The sequence below is a fragment of the Centropristis striata genome, chromosome 11, assembly GCF_030273125.1.
Source record: "Centropristis striata isolate RG_2023a ecotype Rhode Island chromosome 11, C.striata_1.0, whole genome shotgun sequence".
NCBI classification, from domain to species: domain Eukaryota; kingdom Metazoa; phylum Chordata; class Actinopteri; order Perciformes; family Serranidae; genus Centropristis; species Centropristis striata.
Window position 1 is genome coordinate 32,031,299 of NC_081527.1, and position 21,009 is coordinate 32,052,307.

At 37.5% G+C, this 21,009-nt stretch overlaps 2 protein-coding genes across 7 annotated transcripts; both read right to left on the reverse strand.

Moving 5' to 3' along the window:
* Positions 1–487: 487 nt before the first annotated feature.
* On the reverse strand, positions 488–10,648 carry fubp1 (far upstream element (FUSE) binding protein 1). 6 transcript variants are annotated; one of them, XM_059344196.1, is made up of 19 exons: positions 10,522–10,648; positions 9,989–10,112; positions 8,634–8,669; positions 8,457–8,493; positions 8,320–8,366; positions 8,163–8,234; positions 7,997–8,054; positions 7,515–7,677; positions 7,292–7,390; positions 6,992–7,117; positions 6,801–6,903; positions 6,324–6,563; positions 5,553–5,713; positions 5,322–5,464; positions 5,135–5,211; positions 3,996–4,121; positions 3,085–3,147; positions 1,079–1,236; positions 488–844 (listed from the first exon to the last, which is right to left on the reverse strand). In XM_059344196.1, exons 1-19 carry the CDS (start codon positions 10,612–10,614, stop codon positions 836–838), a joined length of 1,935 nt encoding a protein of 644 aa, XP_059200179.1. In that variant the 5' UTR covers positions 10,615–10,648; the 3' UTR covers positions 488–835. The 6 variants fall into 6 exon arrangements, with proteins under 6 accessions (XP_059200179.1, XP_059200183.1, XP_059200180.1 ...); XM_059344200.1 differs by adding an exon at positions 3,590–3,664 and having other exon boundaries at positions 488–1,236; XM_059344197.1 differs by having other exon boundaries at positions 488–1,236; positions 10,022–10,112.
* Positions 10,649–12,690: 2,042 nt separating this feature from the next.
* slc25a24l (solute carrier family 25 member 24, like) lies at positions 12,691–20,279 on the reverse strand. Its single transcript, XM_059344857.1, has 10 exons — positions 19,562–20,279; positions 19,337–19,463; positions 18,897–18,984; positions 17,921–18,032; positions 17,647–17,805; positions 16,006–16,143; positions 15,791–15,901; positions 14,084–14,251; positions 13,152–13,290; positions 12,691–13,065 (listed from the first exon to the last, which is right to left on the reverse strand). Exons 1-10 carry the CDS (start codon positions 19,682–19,684, stop codon positions 12,878–12,880), a joined length of 1,353 nt encoding a protein of 450 aa, XP_059200840.1. The 5' UTR covers positions 19,685–20,279; the 3' UTR covers positions 12,691–12,877.
* Positions 20,280–21,009: the final 730 nt, after the last annotated feature.

Consider the following 21,009-nt stretch of genomic DNA (forward strand, 5'->3'; position numbering starts at 1 on the left):
ACCACGTTTTCTGAGGAACATGTGAAGAAAAATACTTGCTTACCGCTTTTCTAAACTTGCCTGTGGAGGAGGAAGTGTCTATATCAAGGCAAAATACAGTGCATACTACCTCAACAATGTCAGCAAACCAGGCAAACTTTTAAAAAAGGGAGTGCCACAGCAACGCAGTTAATGCATGAATTATGATACATCTGTCAACTTTCTTAAAAAGGACAAACATCTGTCTAACGGCTGAAGTCAGAGCAAAGTCAGGAAACAGTAAAAAAAAAATGTCTATCAACAAGGACGTTTGTTGGTCTGAACCACTCAGGATCATTGCACGCACATAATGTATCTAAGAGCCTTATAGACAGTTGGAGAGAGACAGGACAGCACAACTTTGAGTAAACCATTTTGGACAATTAAACCATCACATGGCCTGCATTTTTCCCCCCCATAAAACAAAAAAACATACAGAAATTCCTCTTAACCCCAACTTACCAACACAGGAGGTTTCAGTTTGTTTTATTGCAAAAACACAACAGGCAATAGCATTTTTAAAACTGAGATGATTTACATGGTAATGTCTACAGTTTAATAAACATGAGTTCTAACCACATTTAATGTAGATACAGGGCTGGAATGACCATATGTATAATGACCTCACTAAAAACAAAGCATTTACAAGAAAAAGGAAAACAAAAAAAAGAGGACGTGCTCGCCGGGTAATCTGCCATCTATGTGAAACACTTTCAAACCAAGGAAATTTAAGATCTTCATCAAGGCGTCTGCATCCAAACATTTAACAAAGGATTTTGTTTCGACAATGTAGCATTTACTTTATGTCCACTTCACATTACTGGCCCTGTGCAGAAGAAATACATAGAAGATACATTGCATGTTAACAGCAGAAACAGTGGACTCAGCTTCCCAAAATAAAAAGCTTAAAACCTGCATAGGGAGGGAATAGTTTTGGTTAAGTGTGTGATGCTGCTGCAGTCACTGGAGCCCTGTAAACCCTGAGGGAGGAAGGAGGTTACGGCACAAAAGAATTGAGTATTCAGTGGATGTGGAGGGCAGATTCTTATCAGGGGTGTACCTGAGGGGCTTGTGGTGCTGCACCCATCGTCTGAGGGTTGGCTGTGCCGTAGTACGCAGCCTGCTGACGGTAGTACTCCGCCCAGGCGGCGCTGTAGTCAGGCTGGCCTCCAGGCTGGGAGGCGGCTGCAGTAGGTGCGGTCTGAGGGGCCGCTTGACCTGCGGGGCGAAACAAGAGAACTCATTGGAAATGCAAACAAAGTTCATGAAAAAAAGGGGCCAAACACTGGCAGGATGCTTTAGGTTATAAGCATATGTAGATGTCTAAACTAGGGCCGACACTCAACCAACATTTTGATTTAAAAGCCACCCTGCTGAGCTACTGTAATGCATCAGGTTGGCATTTTGAGGATTGGATCCTGTGGTTAATCAACATATATTTTGAAAGTCTCAGGAAAGACTGAGTAAGCAGGTGAGAATGGGGTGCAAATGAGCTTAAAGGTATATAAACAGGGATACAATATCACCATAGTCTAAGCATTGTTTAATATAGTTGTGACAGCAAGTTAAAATTAATTCACAGCAATTCATTCAAATGTTGCAACGCTCGTACTTTCCTCTGCAAATGATTCCTATGACCCACAAGATCAATTTGTAATCAAAAGTCGATCTAAATGTTACATTAAAAAAAAAAAAAAAAATCTATATAAAACCAAGATCAGTGATTCCACCTCACCTTCCGTCTTAGTGGCTCTTATTTCATCCTTTGTGTTAACAGTTTATCCAATTGACTTAAAATCTTTAAGCTATAATTAATTACATGTTAAATAAATTATTTATATTAACCTTATATTGTGTGGGAGCTTCCACAAAAAAGGCAGATGTAGCCTTTATCTTGTTAGAATGAACTGATCATAAAACAAATGATTGGTTGGTTTTTGAGAATCAATTTGATCGTCTAAAGTTGTCAGACTTAAAATAAATTGTTAAAATTAAATCAAATCATGAATCTGGAGAATCAGGACACCTGCATTACTTACAGTACCTTTACATCCATCCCAATATCGCTGCATCGACTACTAATCTCATCTTTAAAACTAAACAACTTCAGTTTACAATAACAGTTTTGCAACTACATTTTATAAGAAGGTGAACGAACCCCCCACCACGTTCTTTGGGTGGCGGGACAGAAACCTTCTGCCTTTCTGTCGGGCGGCTGGAAGAGCAGCCACTCTACTACAGAGGGCTGCCAGAGGATCACAGCCACCCTTTTACATTAAAAACATTCACATTCAATGGAATCTCTAGATTCTCGACATGGTCATTCTCAATTTCTAGCTACTGATGGAAAGATAATGGTGCTTCATTCAATTTAGTAAGTTTCAATCACACAACCTGTCAACACACACCAGGATCACACAAATTGAATGCAATTGATGGCAAAAAATGTTGCCGTATAGCAGGAAAACAAAGGTGCATTACTGTTACAGAGTAAAATTCTGTAGGGGTTTTTCACATTTAACCAGAAGTTTGAGCAACTAGAGGGATTTAAGGGAGACACTGAAAGGCGATTATTTCTCTGGGTTCGGAAGTTCAAAACTCAAAATATATAACACAAGCCTAGTTGTTTTCAGACATTTTCAATGCAGAAATGCTACATATTTCATCTCGATTCATACATAATTTGCTTCACACACTGCAAACTGTGTTGCGCTGTTTCATAGTAGGTTTCTTAAGTAATTTTTTTAATAAAATATGAATTCTAAGCATGTCTTTATAAATAAATAGCAATTTTGCATAAACCTGGTGCAAGACATCCTTCCTTGTTTTGTACAAGGTCAGTGTTTTATTGTAAACTCTCTGTTTAAATAAATTGTATTACCTTACATAACGTGGATTCATGCAGAATAGTTTAATGTACATTCAACTTTTATTTTAAACCTTTTCTGAAGTAGTTGAGCACATTTTCAAAGTTTAAATTTAAGCCTTTGAATAAGGATTAAAAGAAAGGTAATCAAATAATGTGTGATCTTGGCATGAAGTCTGAATTAAAACAAGAGTACTGACCTTGTTTCTTGTAATACTCTTCCCAGGCTTTCGTGTAGTCCTGAGGTTGTTGACTCTGTTGACCTGCAAAGAGAAGGGAAAAATGTGTCAATGCATCCCAGTGTGAAATAAAACATGAAACAAACACTGATCCTACATATCTTGTACCCATGACCCACAAAAACAAACAAACGTGTTACATCATTTAACTCTACACACGTTCAGTAGCAGTAAAACATTTCATGGCACATGGCAAAGCTCTGCCATTAGTGTTGGTAAAACCCTGTGGTAGTCTATAAAATAAGCTACTCTAAGCTGATAAAAAGGTGGTTCTGTGTCGACAGCTCAGTCCTGTAGATAATCAAGAGTGTTGCAGTCTAAACAGCACAGGCGTCAAATGTCAAACCAAGTGGAGGCACACTGAAAACAGCAGGCCAGCAGTACTGTCCTGAAAAAGATTGAATGCCCAGGCGCTGTTTAGACTGTCTTGTGTTAATAGGTGTACACTGAAACTACGTTCGTATACCCATTTTCTTGTAATATTCCTCCCAGGCCTTGGAGTAATCTGCCTGTCCACTCTGACCTGCAGCCTGTGGGTCACCTGTTAAAAAAAACGGTAACTTTTATTTAGTGAATCATTCTCAGCAGTTTGTCCTCCACCTGCCTGGGTCGGGTCTTTCAGCTTAGGGATGATGGAGGAAACTATCCTGTCCCTGGGGTAATATAAAAAGAAAAGGTGCTCTGCAAAAGCAAAGTCATTAAAAAAAAAAAAAAGTGGAACCAAACCAACTTGTTTCCTGTTAGTGGCACCAGGAAGATGTGAGCACAGAACACTACTAAAATGAAGCTAATAGACTACACTGCTCTACTCTTGTCTCAACACTTTCTGCTTTTCTAGAAGCACAGACAAGGCTAATCAAGAAACACTTCACCTTGGCCGTTGGTTTGAGTCGTGCCAGGAGCTCCGCTTGTCGGGGTCATGGGAGCCTGTGGCTGCTGGCTGTACTGAGCGTAGTAGGCTGCCCACGCCGCTGCGTTGGCGTCAGCTGCAGCTTTATCTGAACAAAAACAGACAAGTTTTACCAAACAAAGATAAAAGCGATAGTCATACATAATATCGGTTACATAATCTGATATGGATATCAGTCACGGACGCTTAACTAGTCGAGCGAGACATTTTTGGCTTTTCCATTTTTAAAATTTGATCACGTCTAATGTTTCCCCTGAATTTTAGAAGTTAACATTCAGCTATTTAATTCTTCAAGAGTCCACATGATAGTTTCAGTTTAATATAGACTTATTTTTTAAAAAGTTACTTCTTAATTATTATTAAAATCGACACATTTAAAACCAGTTAAAAACACATTTTTCAATTCCACTGTCATTGCTCCATAGAATAATGCAGTCTATCATATTGCGCTTGATCAAAAAAGTAGATTATATTAACACATGGTATTTTTATCGCAGTTTTAGGAAGGGGACGTTATTGGTGTTTTAAATTGCTGCAAAAATAAAAAATAAAAATGTAGCAAAATCAATGTTGTTGCTTATCAGTGGCAAACCCCAGACTGGAAAGTAACAATAAAACCTAATATAAGCCTAGCATTTAGAACACAAAATAATCTGTTTCATAATAAAACAAAACTGACATTAACACCAACTGGCATTTAACAGTTAAAAATCTGAAAATACTTTAATTATTTTGATTAACTTGATTGTAACGACCAAATATTCATAACTAGGTGAAAGTGAGTGGAAAACGGTGTTATATAAGACATTTCTTTCCTCTTTGGACACCACAGCAACTTTTTCTAAAAAAAATTATATACAACCCTGAACTTTATGTGTAAAAAAAAAAAAGTAACTTAACGTAGAATATATAAAATTCAAATGGTGTACACATTAGCATAAGGTTTTAGTCCAACATTAGATACATCGTCTTTGGACTGAATTCAACTGAATGTAGGTCAAAAAGGATTTTCAAGTCATAGCATTCTGTTCATTATCATAATTTAACAAGGGTTCACTTCTGTCTGGACATCAAATGTATAAGTAGATATAAGGTTCTCACTTGGATCAGGTTGCCCCTGTTGCCAGTGTGGGTAGCCATTGCCCCATCCCTGAGGCTGGTATGGCGCTGGTGGACCACTGATGATAGAAAGACAAATAACTATTAACTTTCAACTTCTTCACTTGTCGCTGAATAATCTTTTTGAATCCTTTTTTTAAACCAAGGAGGTAAAAATAAGTGCACTCACTGTGGTCCTGGAGGTCCCTGGTTGTATGGGCCAGGGTTGTACGGTCCCATGGGAGCCCCGGGGGGTCCAGGAGGACCATGTGGGCCTGGACCTCCATGTGGACCAGGGGGGCCGTGTGGGCCGCCCATTGGAGTGACTGGTCCCTGAAAAACCCATTTATGTTTTGGTCAGTGAACATTCTTATAGTAAGTCTTATGATCTTAGCATTTATAATCGAACTCTGTGTCTCACCCCGATTTTCTCCTCCACCAGCTGCCTGGCGTAGTCGATCTGTTGAGGGGAGCCCCGAACTGTGAACATTTTTATGTTGGGATCAGAGTTGGGAGGAGGATTCCTCTGCAGCTCGATCCTTGCTCCGGACTGCTGACTGATGCCCTTGATTGTTTCACCACCTGAAGGATTCAGAAACAAACATTAAAACACAACAACCAAATACTTCAACCTCTGATGAACTCAGCAGCCTCTCTCCCTGAGAGCCCATGGAGAAAAGCACAGCAAAGTGAACAGACATTTGAGCACCTTGAGATATTGAAGCTAGTATAATAAATATTTGGCATGGGGGTCTGGGGGTAATGCAACAAATAGTTGTTTCAATCCAATGAACATGGTTCAAAATAAGTTAATTTTTTAGACAGCAAAAAGACAAAATGTAAATACAAACCAAGTAGGTGCCCCATAAAGCCTAAGTTAAATTTTCTGACTTGCTAGTTGTTTCTGTCAGCCTCCAGGGTTTGTACAGTTTTTTTTAAAGAGTTAAATTCAAGCACTTTCAAGGTACCCAAGACAAAAAATGTCCAGACCCTCAAAGCCTTTATCATCACATCTTAATCTAGATTACTTAAAGGCTGCTAATTTCCATACATTTTAGAGTAACAATAAACTGAGGACTTATCTTGCTACTAGTTTCATTTTTTTCATTTCAAATATGAAAAGATTTTGGATTTCTGTGAGCGACTGTGTATATTAAACATCTGATTATCTTTAGCATTTTTAGTCACTTGCCTTTCCCAATGATAAGGCCAGTCTTCATGGTCGGGACAGTGAAGGTAAACTCCTGCAGGCCACCAGGGGGGCCCATGTTCCAGTTTCCCTGCCCACGACCACGACCTCTGCCACCGCCATGTCCCGGGGGACCGCCAGCCTGGACACTCCTCAGCAGGTCTGATATGATCTCTGCTGCATGCTGAGCCTGGTCAGGGGGACCCATGATCTGTGCTATTCTGTCTGGTGTGCTGCCATCATCTGGAGGGAGAAAAAAAAATGGCGGTTAGAGACAATCAAGACGGAGATAATATCGTCTACTATCATGCCATAGTCTTGTGCTCAGGTCTCAGATAACTTTAGGGTTAGGGTTATACATCAGCTCTCAGCGTGGTGCATGAGTTTTCATCAAGGACCATACACATTTAAAAATGCGTCCACATTACTTTTTTTGGCAATGAATGTTTCAATGTCCAACTGCTTTTCATAGACACTCACCTGGTTTAAATTGAATCCTGACGCCTGTATCATTCTGTATTTTCTTGATCATCTCTCCGTTTCTACCAATTACAATTCCGACTGCGAATCGAGGGACAGGAACCTAAAAGTCAGAAAATAAAAGTTAAGGTACATATTCAAACCCTCATCTCCAAACTGTGAAATCAGATATCTTATTAAAAAATACTCACATCTAAACTGTCTCCTCCACCACCTCCACCTCCTCCTCCACCCCCTCCAACTCGTGAACCGTACTCGCCCCTCTGCTCCCTGAAGCCTTGATCTCGTATCAGCTCCATCACCATCTCTTTGGCTTGCTGAAAAGAAAAGTACATCTTATTACAGCTCTACTCAGCTGGTCCCCATGGAGACAAATAATGAGGCATGTGAAGGACATTTAGTCTCAACAGGCACTGACTCAACAAGGGGATAAACGCAGACACGGCTTTTATTTGATTATTTTAATTTTGCTCACATGGATGAGGACCTACCTGCACTTTAAAGGGTTCTCCTGAAATGCGGAGTGGCTTGTCTGCGCCTGTGTTTTGGGGTCCGTCTTGGATCATGACCATCTTCACTCCAGCTCTTTCCTGCAGATGAAGAAAAGAACCAAATTGAGTCTTCGTCAAATATCAGCCCTTCTTGAATTACAGCCACTGTCATTCATTTAAATTTCATATTATTCTTCTACTCGAACTGTGACTGGACACCCACCTGAAGGCTTTTGATGGTTTCTCCTCCCTTCCCAATGACGAGTCCGGCTTTAGAGGCAGGGACCATAATCTCCTGGACAGTCATTCCCGGGCCATCGTTGTGGTTGAATGCTGGAGCTGGACGTCCTTTCTCAACTATCTCTGTTAGTAGCCTCTTTGCAGCTCTAGAGAGAGAAAAATACCAAAATATGTATTCTGTTAACCATAATCTTATTGGGTGCTTGTCAGAACCATTGCTTAGGATAATTTGCAATTCCATTACAATTCATGTGTTCAGGTCTCAGATATTTAGGGTTAGGGTTATACATCAGCTTCTCAGCGTGGTGCATGAGTTTTCATCACGGACCATACACATTTATAAATGCGTCCACATGAGTATACAGTGCAAACTTTAAATTCTCAATGCCTCAAACTTTTCTTGCATCTAAGAAATCAAGAACTTTCAAATAGCTCTACATTAAATTTAATTAAAAGTTTACTTACTGGATGGATTCTGGGCCTCCTGTTAAAGTCACCGACCTATCTGGCATTCCTCCACTGTCTACAACAGAGACACAAAACAGGTGATGCAAACATCACAGCATCAACCAAAACTAACATTTCTGAGCACCACTAAGATCTACAATACAAGCAACACATCGAAACTTACCAGGCGCAATCTGTATCTTGCATCCAGACTCCTGCTGTAGACGTGAAATCTGTTCTCCTCCTCTTCCAATAACTAAAAGTTTTAAAAAGGGTGTTACATTCAAATATCCAATACTAACAATGAACTGTTCCTGCTGTTTGTTTTCACAAAAACTTACTGAATCCAACCATTCCATCTGGAACTTTAAATTCCTCTGATATTGACCTGAAAGTAACAAAAAAAACAATATGAACTTTGCACTGAAGGGCCAGATGTGAATGAAAACAATATTTTAAACTTAATTTGAGTACCTACCTTGGGGGACCACCCATTCCTCCCATTGCTGAAAAGGCTGCAAAAGAGACAACAGTGCATTAGGGGAAAAACAACAACTCATAACCCATGCAATAAACTAAACAAATTCATGCTAATTATCACAAATTACAACCACACATTTAACTGCAACTACAGCTACTACACCTGGTCACTTACCATCATTTGTAGCAACTTTCTTCGTCTCTGGTTGGTCTGTGACAACATGACATAATAACCAGGATAAGTAGCTATCATTATATCCACCATCACATTACTACAGTGTTATTCAATCTGAAAATGGCTCATCAACGTTGCCTGAAATTTAAATGGTTAAGGCAAACAACAGAAGCCTGCACAGCCACTACACATATAGAGCTGGAATATACTCTCAATTAACAGTTTATTCGGCACACCTAGAGAGAGCCAACGCAGTCCAAGAATAAACCATACCTCCCCAAATATTACAATGTTTGGTCTTTGTTGAAACAGTTGCTGTAGATTGCACTGCAGGGTAATAGGGCTGTACCGAATAGCTCAAAGCATCATTTGAATGCTGCATAGCTTCTTTTTGTTGCATGTCTATTCAGTCTGTTTGAACCTGGTACGTCTGCATGGTTGCAGATAAACCTCAACTTCATTTTTATTAGTAGTATACTAGTTGTAGAATTAGATTCCAGACGTGTCTGCATAGGATTGTTTCTGAAATGTGTTGTTTTGTAATACGTACATGTGTTGTAATATTCTCTGTTGTAAAAAAAACAGCCTGCTACCCTACAACAGGAGGCCTGCATCTGTATTAAAAGGTACAGTCTAACAGCAGCTTAAGTTATATTTAATCATTTACTTAGATAAATCAACTTATACAAATTAAGCACTTCATTTAAATTCTGGGGTGGGGTGTTGACATAATAAAATGACAACAGACATTTGAAACTTCAGTTCAAACTTCGCCTTGATGTTTTTTTGGCAACATTACAGCCTTCGTGGATGGAGGTTTTTTTGCAAGATTGTAGTAATAGACTTCGTTACTCTTAACTAAGTGTACCTGATAAACTGGAAGCTCAGTGAATAATGAAATCAATTAGCAAAGCAAAACAGAAACCAACAATTAATCAACCTGCCCCAAAAGTATCACTGTCAATATCCTTATCACCCAACCCCTTACTATATTAACATAAATCATGAGTTGCAAACATTCCCCCCTAATAATTATTACATTTCTATCGCCTGGTATTGGCTTGAAACAGCTGTGAGGACAGACACAATATTATCGAACTCTCAACACATGCAATAACTAACATACTGCATTGCCTAAAATGATAAAACATTGACAATATGGAAATACATATGGTTAGTAGTAAAATACAGTGTTAAGACTTATTAGTGAAATTGCACATTGATATAAAATTATTACTGTAGATTTAATCAAGGTAATGACATTTCTAGTGAAATACAACTTAGTAGCTGCTAAAGAAACACTCAGGCAAGCATTAACTATGAAGACTTGCATTGAATCGATTTGAGCCACTGACCGATATTCAGGTTAGGCATGGGAAAATACCCACCAGCGTCCTCCAGGGGCCTCTTCTGGCCCCCGTAGCCAAACTCGCTTGTTGGGGGTGCCGCAACGCCATCGCCACCGATCTTCGCTGCGATCTGAAACAGAAAATAAACAAAAAGAAAAACTTTTGAAGCGATGTATTTCTTTACCGTGTGTGTGTTTGAAGCGCTTGGCTTGCGGCCTACACTTCTGTCCGGAAGTCTGAGCCAACAAAGGAAAGAGATTCCTTCCACTTTAACTATTCTCCTACCAAAATAAACCATCCACATCTTGTTTCTGCAATAACTGATTGCATCTGTCTATTTAAATATGTACATTCGGCTAAGACTGCGTCTGTTTTTACATCTGTTTTCATTTTTCGTGTGGCGTGACGTTAGCTATTTAGCTTAGCATAGCCCGCAAAGCTGTCGTGTGTAAGGGCCGGAGAAAAAAGCAGCAAAACTCGCTTTTTAACGCCCGAATGTGAAATAACTTTACACTAACCTCGTAGAGTGGTGATCTTACCTGTCGTGCTCGCTGTAGAGCATCTTTAAAAGCGTCGTTCATGCCGCCGCCGGCGTTAGAGGACGGGGGAGCCACGCTGCTGTAGTCAGCCATGTCTGCTGCTCTTCTCCTGCTCGGCGCCACAAGATGGCCGCTTTCATTCACGGGAAGTCATGGGAAAACTCGCGGTCAAAATGTCTTCTCGCGATAACAGCCACAAACGGCTGTTTCAACCATAGTTTCAACCATGGTTTCAACCACAGACATGAGGTTTCAACCCCAACGTTATAAGTGAAAAGTATATTTTCTATAATACAAAATACAAAATATAAATATAAAATACATCGTTTAGCGTAGAAAGAAACTGTGTAAACAGGCATTATCGTCTGAATTTTAACTTTCCGAGAGTCCTTGAACGGATAATAGGATACGAAAGTTTCCGTTAGAAAAAGTCACCAAAACGCAGCGATTTATTCTACATTTCTCATTAAAACATTTCCAAATATAAACAGTTTGGAATAACTACATCCTATTATAAACATTAAATTATGTGCTCCTCTGTGCAACTGGGAAGCCATGGTTGATTTAGTTAGGACAAATATTAGGTATAACAAATATTCACTAAAAAAAATCAGACAGAATTGCAGGCTGTTTACACAGAGCAGAGAGGACAGGACAGGACAGGAGAGGTTGTAAAAATACAAATAGTTCAATATATATACCATGTGGATTCATGTGGAAAACCAATGTTTTTTTCAAATTCACTTGTGGGTATTTGGAACAGTGTTGTATGTATATTTCATTTTATTCAAAATTTAAAAAAATACTTTATCAGACAATTTCTATTTTATATGATTCATGTGACAACTGTTATCCTTTGAGTTATTCCCACTTATAGCCATAATTGTGCTGATTCTATAATATATATATTTTAGAAGTTTAAATCCTGCATTCAAAGTCACACTTAAGGTAAGTATATCTCAAATAATTACAATAATGACAATAATTCAAATGATATGGTTTATTTTATAGAATATGACGCAATAAACTACCCAACAGTGAACAAAATAATTAAAATGAGCACAGCCTTATCCACAGCAGTAAAATGCAACATACACATCAATGCAGCAGTAATCCAAAAACATAAATAATAGTATCATTTGATACTTTATGTATCTACATTTTGCTGCTTTTTACTTTACTTAAGTGTAATTTCAATTGCAGGACTTTTACAAGTAGTGGAGTATTTTCACAGTGTAGTACTACAGTAGTGCTTTTGCTGAAGGATTGGAATACTTCTACTACCACTAATCCTGCAGCCTGAAGTATTTTAAACTGGTTTTATATATGAAAACTTTAATCTGTAACACAACTACAGGTGTCAAACACATATTTTGCAGGTAGATACATTTTGGCTGTGGCTCAGTTGGTAGAGCGTTGGTCCAGTAGCCGGAAGGTTGGTGGTTCGATCCCCGACCATGGCAGCTACATGTCGAAGTATCCTTGAGCAAGATACTGAACCCAAAATTGCTCCCGATGCTGGGATCATCTGTGTGTGAATGTGAATGAATGTGGTGGCTCGGCCAACAGTATGAATGTGTGTGTGAATGAGCGTAGTGTGTAAAGCACTTTGGATAAAAGAACTATATAAGTGCACCCCATTTACCATTCCCATTTAACTCTAGAAGTATAGGCCTAGCGCAAAATAAAAAAATAAAAACATAGCCTACTTATTTACTTTCCACCTCTGACTATGAAGAATTTTTGTGTGATTCTTTGACAGGGAATATTTTGTAATGTTTTGCATCTATCATCACAGTTGTTAGTTTTTATGATGACATTGTTGTTATATTTGTTATAATACTGAAATAATTTGCCATATTCCTGTAATGTTTTGACTTTTCCAAAATAGGCATAAGTAGGCATGTAGCTAAGTTAGGAACAATTATTCTAACACTTAAAACTCCAATATTTGCCTTTATTCAAAAAAATAAAATGTTTAGTGTTTTGCAGACCAATTATTTAAGTCAAATTCAGTTTAAAATCATTACAAGGAAACATGTAAACTCAGTTTAATTTACATTTACTCCAGTCTCCAGCAGGACAATACTTCATTTTGTCACATTATGAATTTTAAGTTCACCATGCATCATTGTAGTGTGTTTTTATTGAAAAACATCACCATGTCACATGCTCTCGATTAGTGGTAAACAGTTTATTTCACTTTTTTTTTTAAGAAAAAAGAGTATTAAAAAGTAAATCACAATTTTTGCAGTTTTTCCAGGATTCCAGTTATTTTTGGACATTCAAACATTAATGAGAGTTCACAGTTTTTATTTTCTTTGTGGTCCAATGTAAGAAACCTCTTTGCCAAATCTCAAGACTCCATCGAGGAAACCAGATTTTCAAATTTTCTAGTTAAAGTGTAGTTTATCAGAGCACATGGAATAGCTCGGACAAAGCTGGCTCCCATTCCGTTATAATATCCTCTAATTCCTCGTCTTTCATATATCCCGATGAGTCCTTGTAATACGCCTGAAGCTGGGCGTGACTCTGAGCTGAAAGCTGCCAAACAAGACAGATGACGATGAGTAAAATGTTTTCTTAACTAGTTTCAAATCATCTCAAAATGTGTGACAGAAAATGTTTACCTTGAGCTTGCTGCTGAGTCCGGATCACTGCCAGGGGGTAACTGGTCATTTGTCCAGAAGCAAAGGCCACAAAACTGAAGAAAAACAGTTTGGAGTCACTGTTGTAGGCTGGATCGCTCTTTGCCCAGTTCATGATTGACTGCAGCAAGAAAACAATAGTTAAATATGTTTAAAAATCTTAATATAAGAGTCTTTTCCAGTTTACGATCACATAGACCATAGCATACACAACTAATTTCAAGAACTGCTGAGATTGTTTCCCTTGCCTTTTTAAAATTATTATTCAATTACATTATGTGTATTTTTATAAATACAATTTATTTTATTATATATTTATTTTATTTTTGTATTCATTCATTTATTTTAAATATTGTTATCCATGTTAGTTCTACACCAAATATTTCTCAATTATTATTATTATTATTATTATTATTATTATTAATTTTTCAATTTATATTTACAACAGGGCTCAGATAAGGCACAATTTAGGTGCTCAGCTTCTTTCCATATGTCACTACACATGTAGAAATTGTCTTGGAATAAGCTCATTATGAATATATTGAATTTATTAAGCATTTGTCTTGGATTGATGTGGGCATGTATGCGCATGTAGACATATACATTCTCACTGAGCATGGTGACTTCGTTATTATTATTTTTATTTATTTATCTTATTTTGCTCTTCCACTGTGTTTGTAAAAGAAAAAAGAAAAAAAGAAAGAAGAAGAAAAGGGGGACATTGGTTTCAAGTTAATGTTCACTGTATTTGGTCCCTGTCAATATTAAAAAAAAAAAAAAAAAAAAAAAAAAAATATATATATATATATATATATATATATATATATATATATATATGTATATATATGTGTATATATATAATATTTTATATATATATATATGTTATATGTTTGAGTGCTGTTGCTCCGTCTCACCTGATGAACTGCACACTCCACACCTGCGTAGGGGATCATGCAGAGGATGCTCGGCTTGAATCCTCTGTAAAAAGACGACAACGACTCGTGTCTGTAAATAGATTGAGCGCATGCAGCAACACCATGGTAGGTTCCAGCCTGCTGCAGGTTCAACCTCACCTTCAGCACCTGAAGAGGAGAAATGAGGAGATATTAAAAATACTAAAAATACATTCATACACTGAGCATCTTTATTTATGAAAATGCATCACACCTTGAGTACAATATTTTTCTCCAAAATGTAGAGGTATCTCAAAATATACTTTAGTTCCAACTGGTTACTGATAATGTCCCGTGTGCTATTCTCTTAAGATTTTGGTGCAAGACAATCACAAAATCAGCCTGAAGAATATATCACAAATTAGACGACTCATGTCATAACTGGGGGAAAAAAACTTTATATCCAGTCAACTTCAGTGTCTTCACAGGTCTTCCTAAAAAATCACTCAGACAACTGCAGCTGATCCAGAGTCCTCACTAAGACCAAGAAAGTGGATTATATGACTCCAGTTCTCAGATCTTCACACTGGCCTCCAGTCTGTCAGAGAATCTATCTATAAAAGCAAGAAGCGTCTGTGTGTGTGTGTCTGTGTGTGTGTGTGTGTGTGTGTGTGTGTGTGTGTGTGTGTGTGTCTCTAGGGCATATCTCGCTGACCGTTAGTCAGACAAAAATATTCAAATAGTTTCCAGCGGATATCAATGTTCAACGTGTATGTGCTGGATGGTGTGCATACCTTATGAAAAGTAAGTGTTTTATGGAGTTGCAGACGTAGTAATCTGCATGTAATGTGCAAATTCTGTTATTCGTGATTAGCATGCTAAGTGGAGATTTAGCTTTATTCACTTCTTATGTTGCATTACTATGTAATTCAGGGATTACATTCATGTTGCTTAGCGTAATGCCGATAATCATTTGATATGATACTTACATGCAATATAGTATATCAGCTAACTGGGTTCATGTTAATGTACTTTTAGTGCAGCATACTGCGTGATGTGCTATCTCACGATTAGCATGCTAAGCGGAGATTTAAGCCCTTTCTTCAGTAAAAACACTATACGAATACATACTTCCTATGGGCACTGCACTAGTAGATTTTAAAATACTGCATCTGGTTTATAAAGCACTGAATGGTTTAGGGCCAAAATACATAAGTGACCTTCTGATTAACTACCATGCAGATTGTCTGGGACAGGTCTGCTTCCTGTCCCCAGTGTCAGAACCAAACATGGAGAAACAGTGTTCAGTTTCTATGCTCCCTACATCTGGAACAAAGTGTCAGAAAACTGCAGGTCTGCTGAAACTGCTGCTTTTACTGAATGAGTTTAATACATTTATTTTCAAGTTTTTAACTGTATAACTCTGCACTGTAACTTTTACTCTCTCCTTGATTTTTAAGGTTTTGACTAATTGGAATGTACATCTCTTTGAATTGCCTTGTTGCTGAAATGTGCTTTATATATAAACTTGCCTTGCATTGCCTTGCAACAGAATTATCTCTACAATATTCTCATTTGTTTGTCATAACTGAACCAATACATTATGATTAATCTTACAAGAACATACTGAAATATAAAATTATTTAAAAATAATCCATAATATTCAGATGTTATGACAGAATACAGGGGCGAACAGAAACCTCTCAGACTGCCACTGATCTCGAATACCTCTAAAGGGTAGAAGGCTGCGTGAGCGACAGCACCGGACACACAACCCAACCCGAAACGATGCTGCACCGTCAGACTCTCCTGGGTTCTGTTCTGCGTGTACACCTTCATCTGGACAAAGCAGAGAAGCTCTGAATGAGCTCGTCAATCAGAAATAAGAAACTGGTGCATCAATAATTCATAATGAAGACTCTACATGCTCCTGTTTGCCTCACCTGGGCGTAAATAAGACACTGGAGCGTTGACTGAGGAGTTCCTTTCAGCACGTTGACGGCGTTGCCCTGCCACATGGAGCGCAGACCACCTGCCCTCATCTCCTGAAAGCCTTGAGAGAACGCTTTGGATCCATGAACCTGCAGAGAACACAGGAAATAGTTTCATATGAATCACTTTCACAGACAAATATTCTGAATCAATAATGGATTAATACTGGAACAGATTCTACAAAAATAACAGGCTCTCAGAGTTATTGTAGTTTGGATTGAGGGTATTGAGGGTTTGGATGCTGTTTAAAGCCAGTGGTCATTTAAACTCAGATTATTGTCTTACTGTTCCTAAAGGTCCAACCTGATCATAGCAAAGCTCAGATTAAGTTATTTAATGTCTTTGAAAGATCTGACATTCTTTTATAATGTTTGGATTCTGTTCTAACATTAAAAAAAGAGGTATTTTCCAGAAATTGACTGCATTATTTTACTGGGTTTTTTTTTCTGCATTAAGTGCTAATTACTTTCATTACAAATACTAACCATAAAATAAAAGTAATCTGTAAATGTATACAATGGGACATTATTAGCTCATTTCTTTTACAGGATTATTCAGTTGCTAAATGGTCTTGAATGTTAAATTACAGTGAATTCTACAAAAAAACACAAAAAAGACACACCACTTTGCTAACTGTAAAATTAAGGCAGCTTTCATTATTTTTATAGTAAAAATGAAAAAAATATACTTTAGTTCCAACTGGTTACTGATAATGTCCCGTGTGCTATTCTCTTAAGATTTTGGTGCAAGACAATCACAAAATCAGCCTGAAGAATATATCACAAATTAGACGACTCATGTCATAACCGGGGGAAAAAACTTTATATCCAGTCAACTTCAGTGTCTTCACAGGTCTTCCTAAAAAATCACTCAGACAACTGCAGCTGATCCAGAGTCCTCACTAAGACCAAGAAAGTGGATTATATGACTCCAGTTCTCAGATCTTCACACTGGCCTCCAGTCCGTCAGAGAATCTATCTATAAAAGCAAGAAGCATCTGTGTGTGTGTGTGTGTGTGTGTGTGTGTGTGTGTCTCTAGGGCATATCTCGCTGACCGTTAGTCAGACAAAAATATTCAAATATCCAGCAGATATCAATGTTCAACGTGTATGTGCTGGATGGTGTGCGTACCTTATGAAAAGTAAGTGTTTTATGGAGTTGCAGACGTAGTAATCTGCATGTAATGAGCAAATTCTGTTATTCGTGATTAGCATGCTAAGTGGAGATTTAGCTTTATTCACTTCTTATGTTGCATTACTATGTAATTCAGGGATTACATTCATGTTGCTTAGCGTAATGCCCATAATCATTTAAAAATCTTAAAATCATATCAAAATAGAATAAAAACTTAAGTTATTCTCCAGATAAAGATGATTTTTAACACATATAGACGATGCAATGTATTTTTAAGAATTTTCTTTAAAAAAAAATTTTCTTCTGCATTTTTTTTACAGTGTAGGCTAAAACAAGCTATATTGCAAAGACCTTTGAGCTTAAATTATTATCAGCCATGGCAGCGTATGACTGGTATTGCTTTCACCTTAGGATTCTGAGTGTTACGTGCCAACGTGGCGCCTGTTAGTGGAGCTGACCTGCAGTTGGGTCTTCAGGCGGTCGATGGGTGCTGTCACAGTTCTGGATACAGCGTCTGCCAGACCTGCTGCAAGAACAAACGTCCTCCATGCACCAAAACCTGACGCCTCTTCAGGGAACTCAATGGGCATAGCACGACTCTCACCCACATCAAAAACCTGCAGAAGTGACATTCATCATCTTTTAGTCACTCTGTTGTTACTCATGCTGAAGTGGATGTGTCACACCATCATCAAAAGTAACACACTAGAGATGCTGCCAGAACATCTTTACCAGATTGTGTTTCCAGGATGACACCAGCTCCCCGATGCTGTCCACAGGGTTGAGGATGACATGGTGCAGGAATTCACCCCAGTCCACTGTCATCGAGCTGTCCTTATCCATCCTGGGGGACAAACACTTGTTGGTTTGTTTCATCACACACTGACGTGAAAAAGTTTTAATCACCAGCTTTGTTTTTGTGATCAAACTGCATCTAAAACATCCTAGTATCACTTTAAAAAAAGGCATTTCAATAAAGGTTCAACTGTATGGAATAACAGTTTATAAAAAAAAAAAAATCCAAATTCCATAGTTTTGGAGGTATTCAGTGACATTGTGACACCACAAACTAAAATATCCCAGCCTAAGGTAAGGCCTAAAGAAATGTATACATGTGGTGTTGACAAGATGCAAAGAAGATATGAGGTGATTTGGATAGTTCTGTCATAAAGCATGCTTAGTTATTGCAAAACTATGACTTATGGAAAACAAAGTTTTTAGGTCATGATTTAACTGATAACGTTTACGTCTCTGTTACATGATAAACAAGCAGAAACTACAAGATGTCAATCTCATTTTATGAGCATTTTGGCCAAATAAGCATTTGGAGTGTCATACATGTATCTTACAGTCAAAAACTGACCAATTCTATCAAGTATGGGAACCCCATTGGACTCTATGTGGAGCCTGGTGTCTTTGGCATCATGCTGCAGGGATTTTCTTCACTGCACATTATCATTTAAACCTTTTTGGGGGGATTTGGGGTCCTTTTATATTGTTCCCTCCTCTTTGTTGTGGATTTCAGAATGCATCTATGTTTTACTTGTTGTAAAATTGAAAACTATTAAATATATTGATACTATAAGTATACAGTATATACAGTATAATATATATATAAAGTACCGATACGTTGAACCCAGTACGAGTAATATTTCTTTAAATACAACAATGAATCCATGAGGTAGTGGGCAAAAAAAATAAATCTTACATTTGAATTATTTTTTTTGCATTCGGCTTTGATATGACCACTCCTAACTCCTTAAACAAACATATGATGTCCTCCTGGTCAATCACTCCTGATCAAAGAAGAAATGCACATAATTACAAACAGGTACTGCTCTTGCAGTTGTCAGATATTTCTGGGAAAAGATACTGTAAACTCTGAGTGCAAAGGTCTGCAGAACTGTGCACTGTACTGTCTACTGTGTACCATAAACAACTCCTATGCATGTCTGCCTTTCCTGACCGACCTTGAAAATACAATTTATTGTCAGATAAGTCACATTTATGGTAGTTTATAAAGAATATACCAGGCAGGACTACTCATCTTCTACATCAGTAAAACAGTGTGCTTTCTAAAGGAGACAAAGCACTTTAATTTCCTTGAGAAATATGACACTTTTAAGAGGTAATTCTGTGATTACTCACCACACTTGTTCTTGTCAAGGTCATGAAAGTAAATTTTCCACTTCTTCTCTCTGTCCATCATGTAGCTGAGGAACTCTTTATAATCCAGCAGGCCATCTTTGTTTTTGTCATAAGAATCAATGATATTCTAAGGAAGCAATTGGCAGTTTTATGGTGATCAATGCCTGGTACATACAGTAGTATTCAAAATAATTAAAAAAAAAAGAGAGAGAATAAGTGTATTACCTGGACCTTTCCATCCGCTGAGAGGATCCCATGTTTCCTCATTTCATCGTGGAGCTCTGATACTGATATGTATCCATCCTCGTTTTGATCCAATTTAGCAAATAAACCACGAAACTGATCCATGGCGCGTTTAGACACAAATTAACCCCCAGGTTACAAAATCAAGACGTCTAATGCAGTTTGCTTCCTCGGGTGAGAAATGAGAAATGCATTGATAATCATGAGGGACTATTGACCTGCAGCTCTGCCTTGACGCTGACTCATTGGCAAGGTTCAATGCTGCATGAAGTCAGAGATAATAAGAGAAAAACGCACATTCTCTGTGGTGCAGCAGGTGGCGCTGTGGCTGCAAGAGAGTCGAGCATAGCTCAACATCATCTTCAATCATCCGACAGAATATAAAGTCCTCTCCCCTTTCCTATGTTATGCTACTATTTGACTTTTCACACACAAGGTTGGTAGTGGTGACAGAAAATGATAAAAAAAATTTACATAACGGGTCTGTATGCAAAACTGCCCAGGGTGCAATCTGAAGATATAATATAAAGGCTGGAATGCCAAGAACAGGCTACCATTATGGATGATAAGTACAGTGGTGGAAGAAGTATTCATACAGTTAAACCACTCAGTTAAAGTACTAATACCACCCTGTGAAATTACTCTACACACATTCAAAGGTTTAATAAAGTACAACTACCAAAGCATCAGGATCAAAATGTACGTATGTACTGTATCAAAAATATGCTACTTATACATAATGTCTCCACTCAGATTGTAACATGCAGTTGTGGAAAAATTATAATTATTGTTAATTTTAATGTTTTTGTGTATGGACAAATAAAATGACAACAAAAATAGTTCATAAGAGTTTAATTTAAGAGTTGATATCTACCCATTTTCCATGTTTTTCTTGATTATGATTTTGTTATTATCAAGAAAAAACATGGAAAATGTCTAGATATCAGCTCTTAAATTACACACTTATGAGTTATTTTTGTTGTTATCATTGTATTTGTCCAAACAAATGTACCTTTAGTTGTACCAGGCATTAAAATGAACAAGAAATTGAAGGAAAAGGATGGTCTAATAATTTCTTGCATGACTGTATATTCCAAATATATAATAGGAGCATTACTATTGATGCATTATTTAAGCAGATTTTTTAATATTATCAAGATAGGGCTACTTAATTTACTGTTTTGTGGTTTAATTAAGATAAACTGACATTTGACAATAAACGCTATAGACATTTTAAAAATAAATCACATGTTTTTTTCATGTTAAATCTTGACCTGAAGTAGTAACTGAAGCTGTCAGCTAAATGTAGTGGATAAAACGTGTAAAATATATCTTTTAACTGTAGTGGAGTAGAAGTGTAAAGTTAAATAAAATAAAGTAAAATACCTCAAATTTGTACTTATACAGTACTTGAGTAAATGTACTTAGTT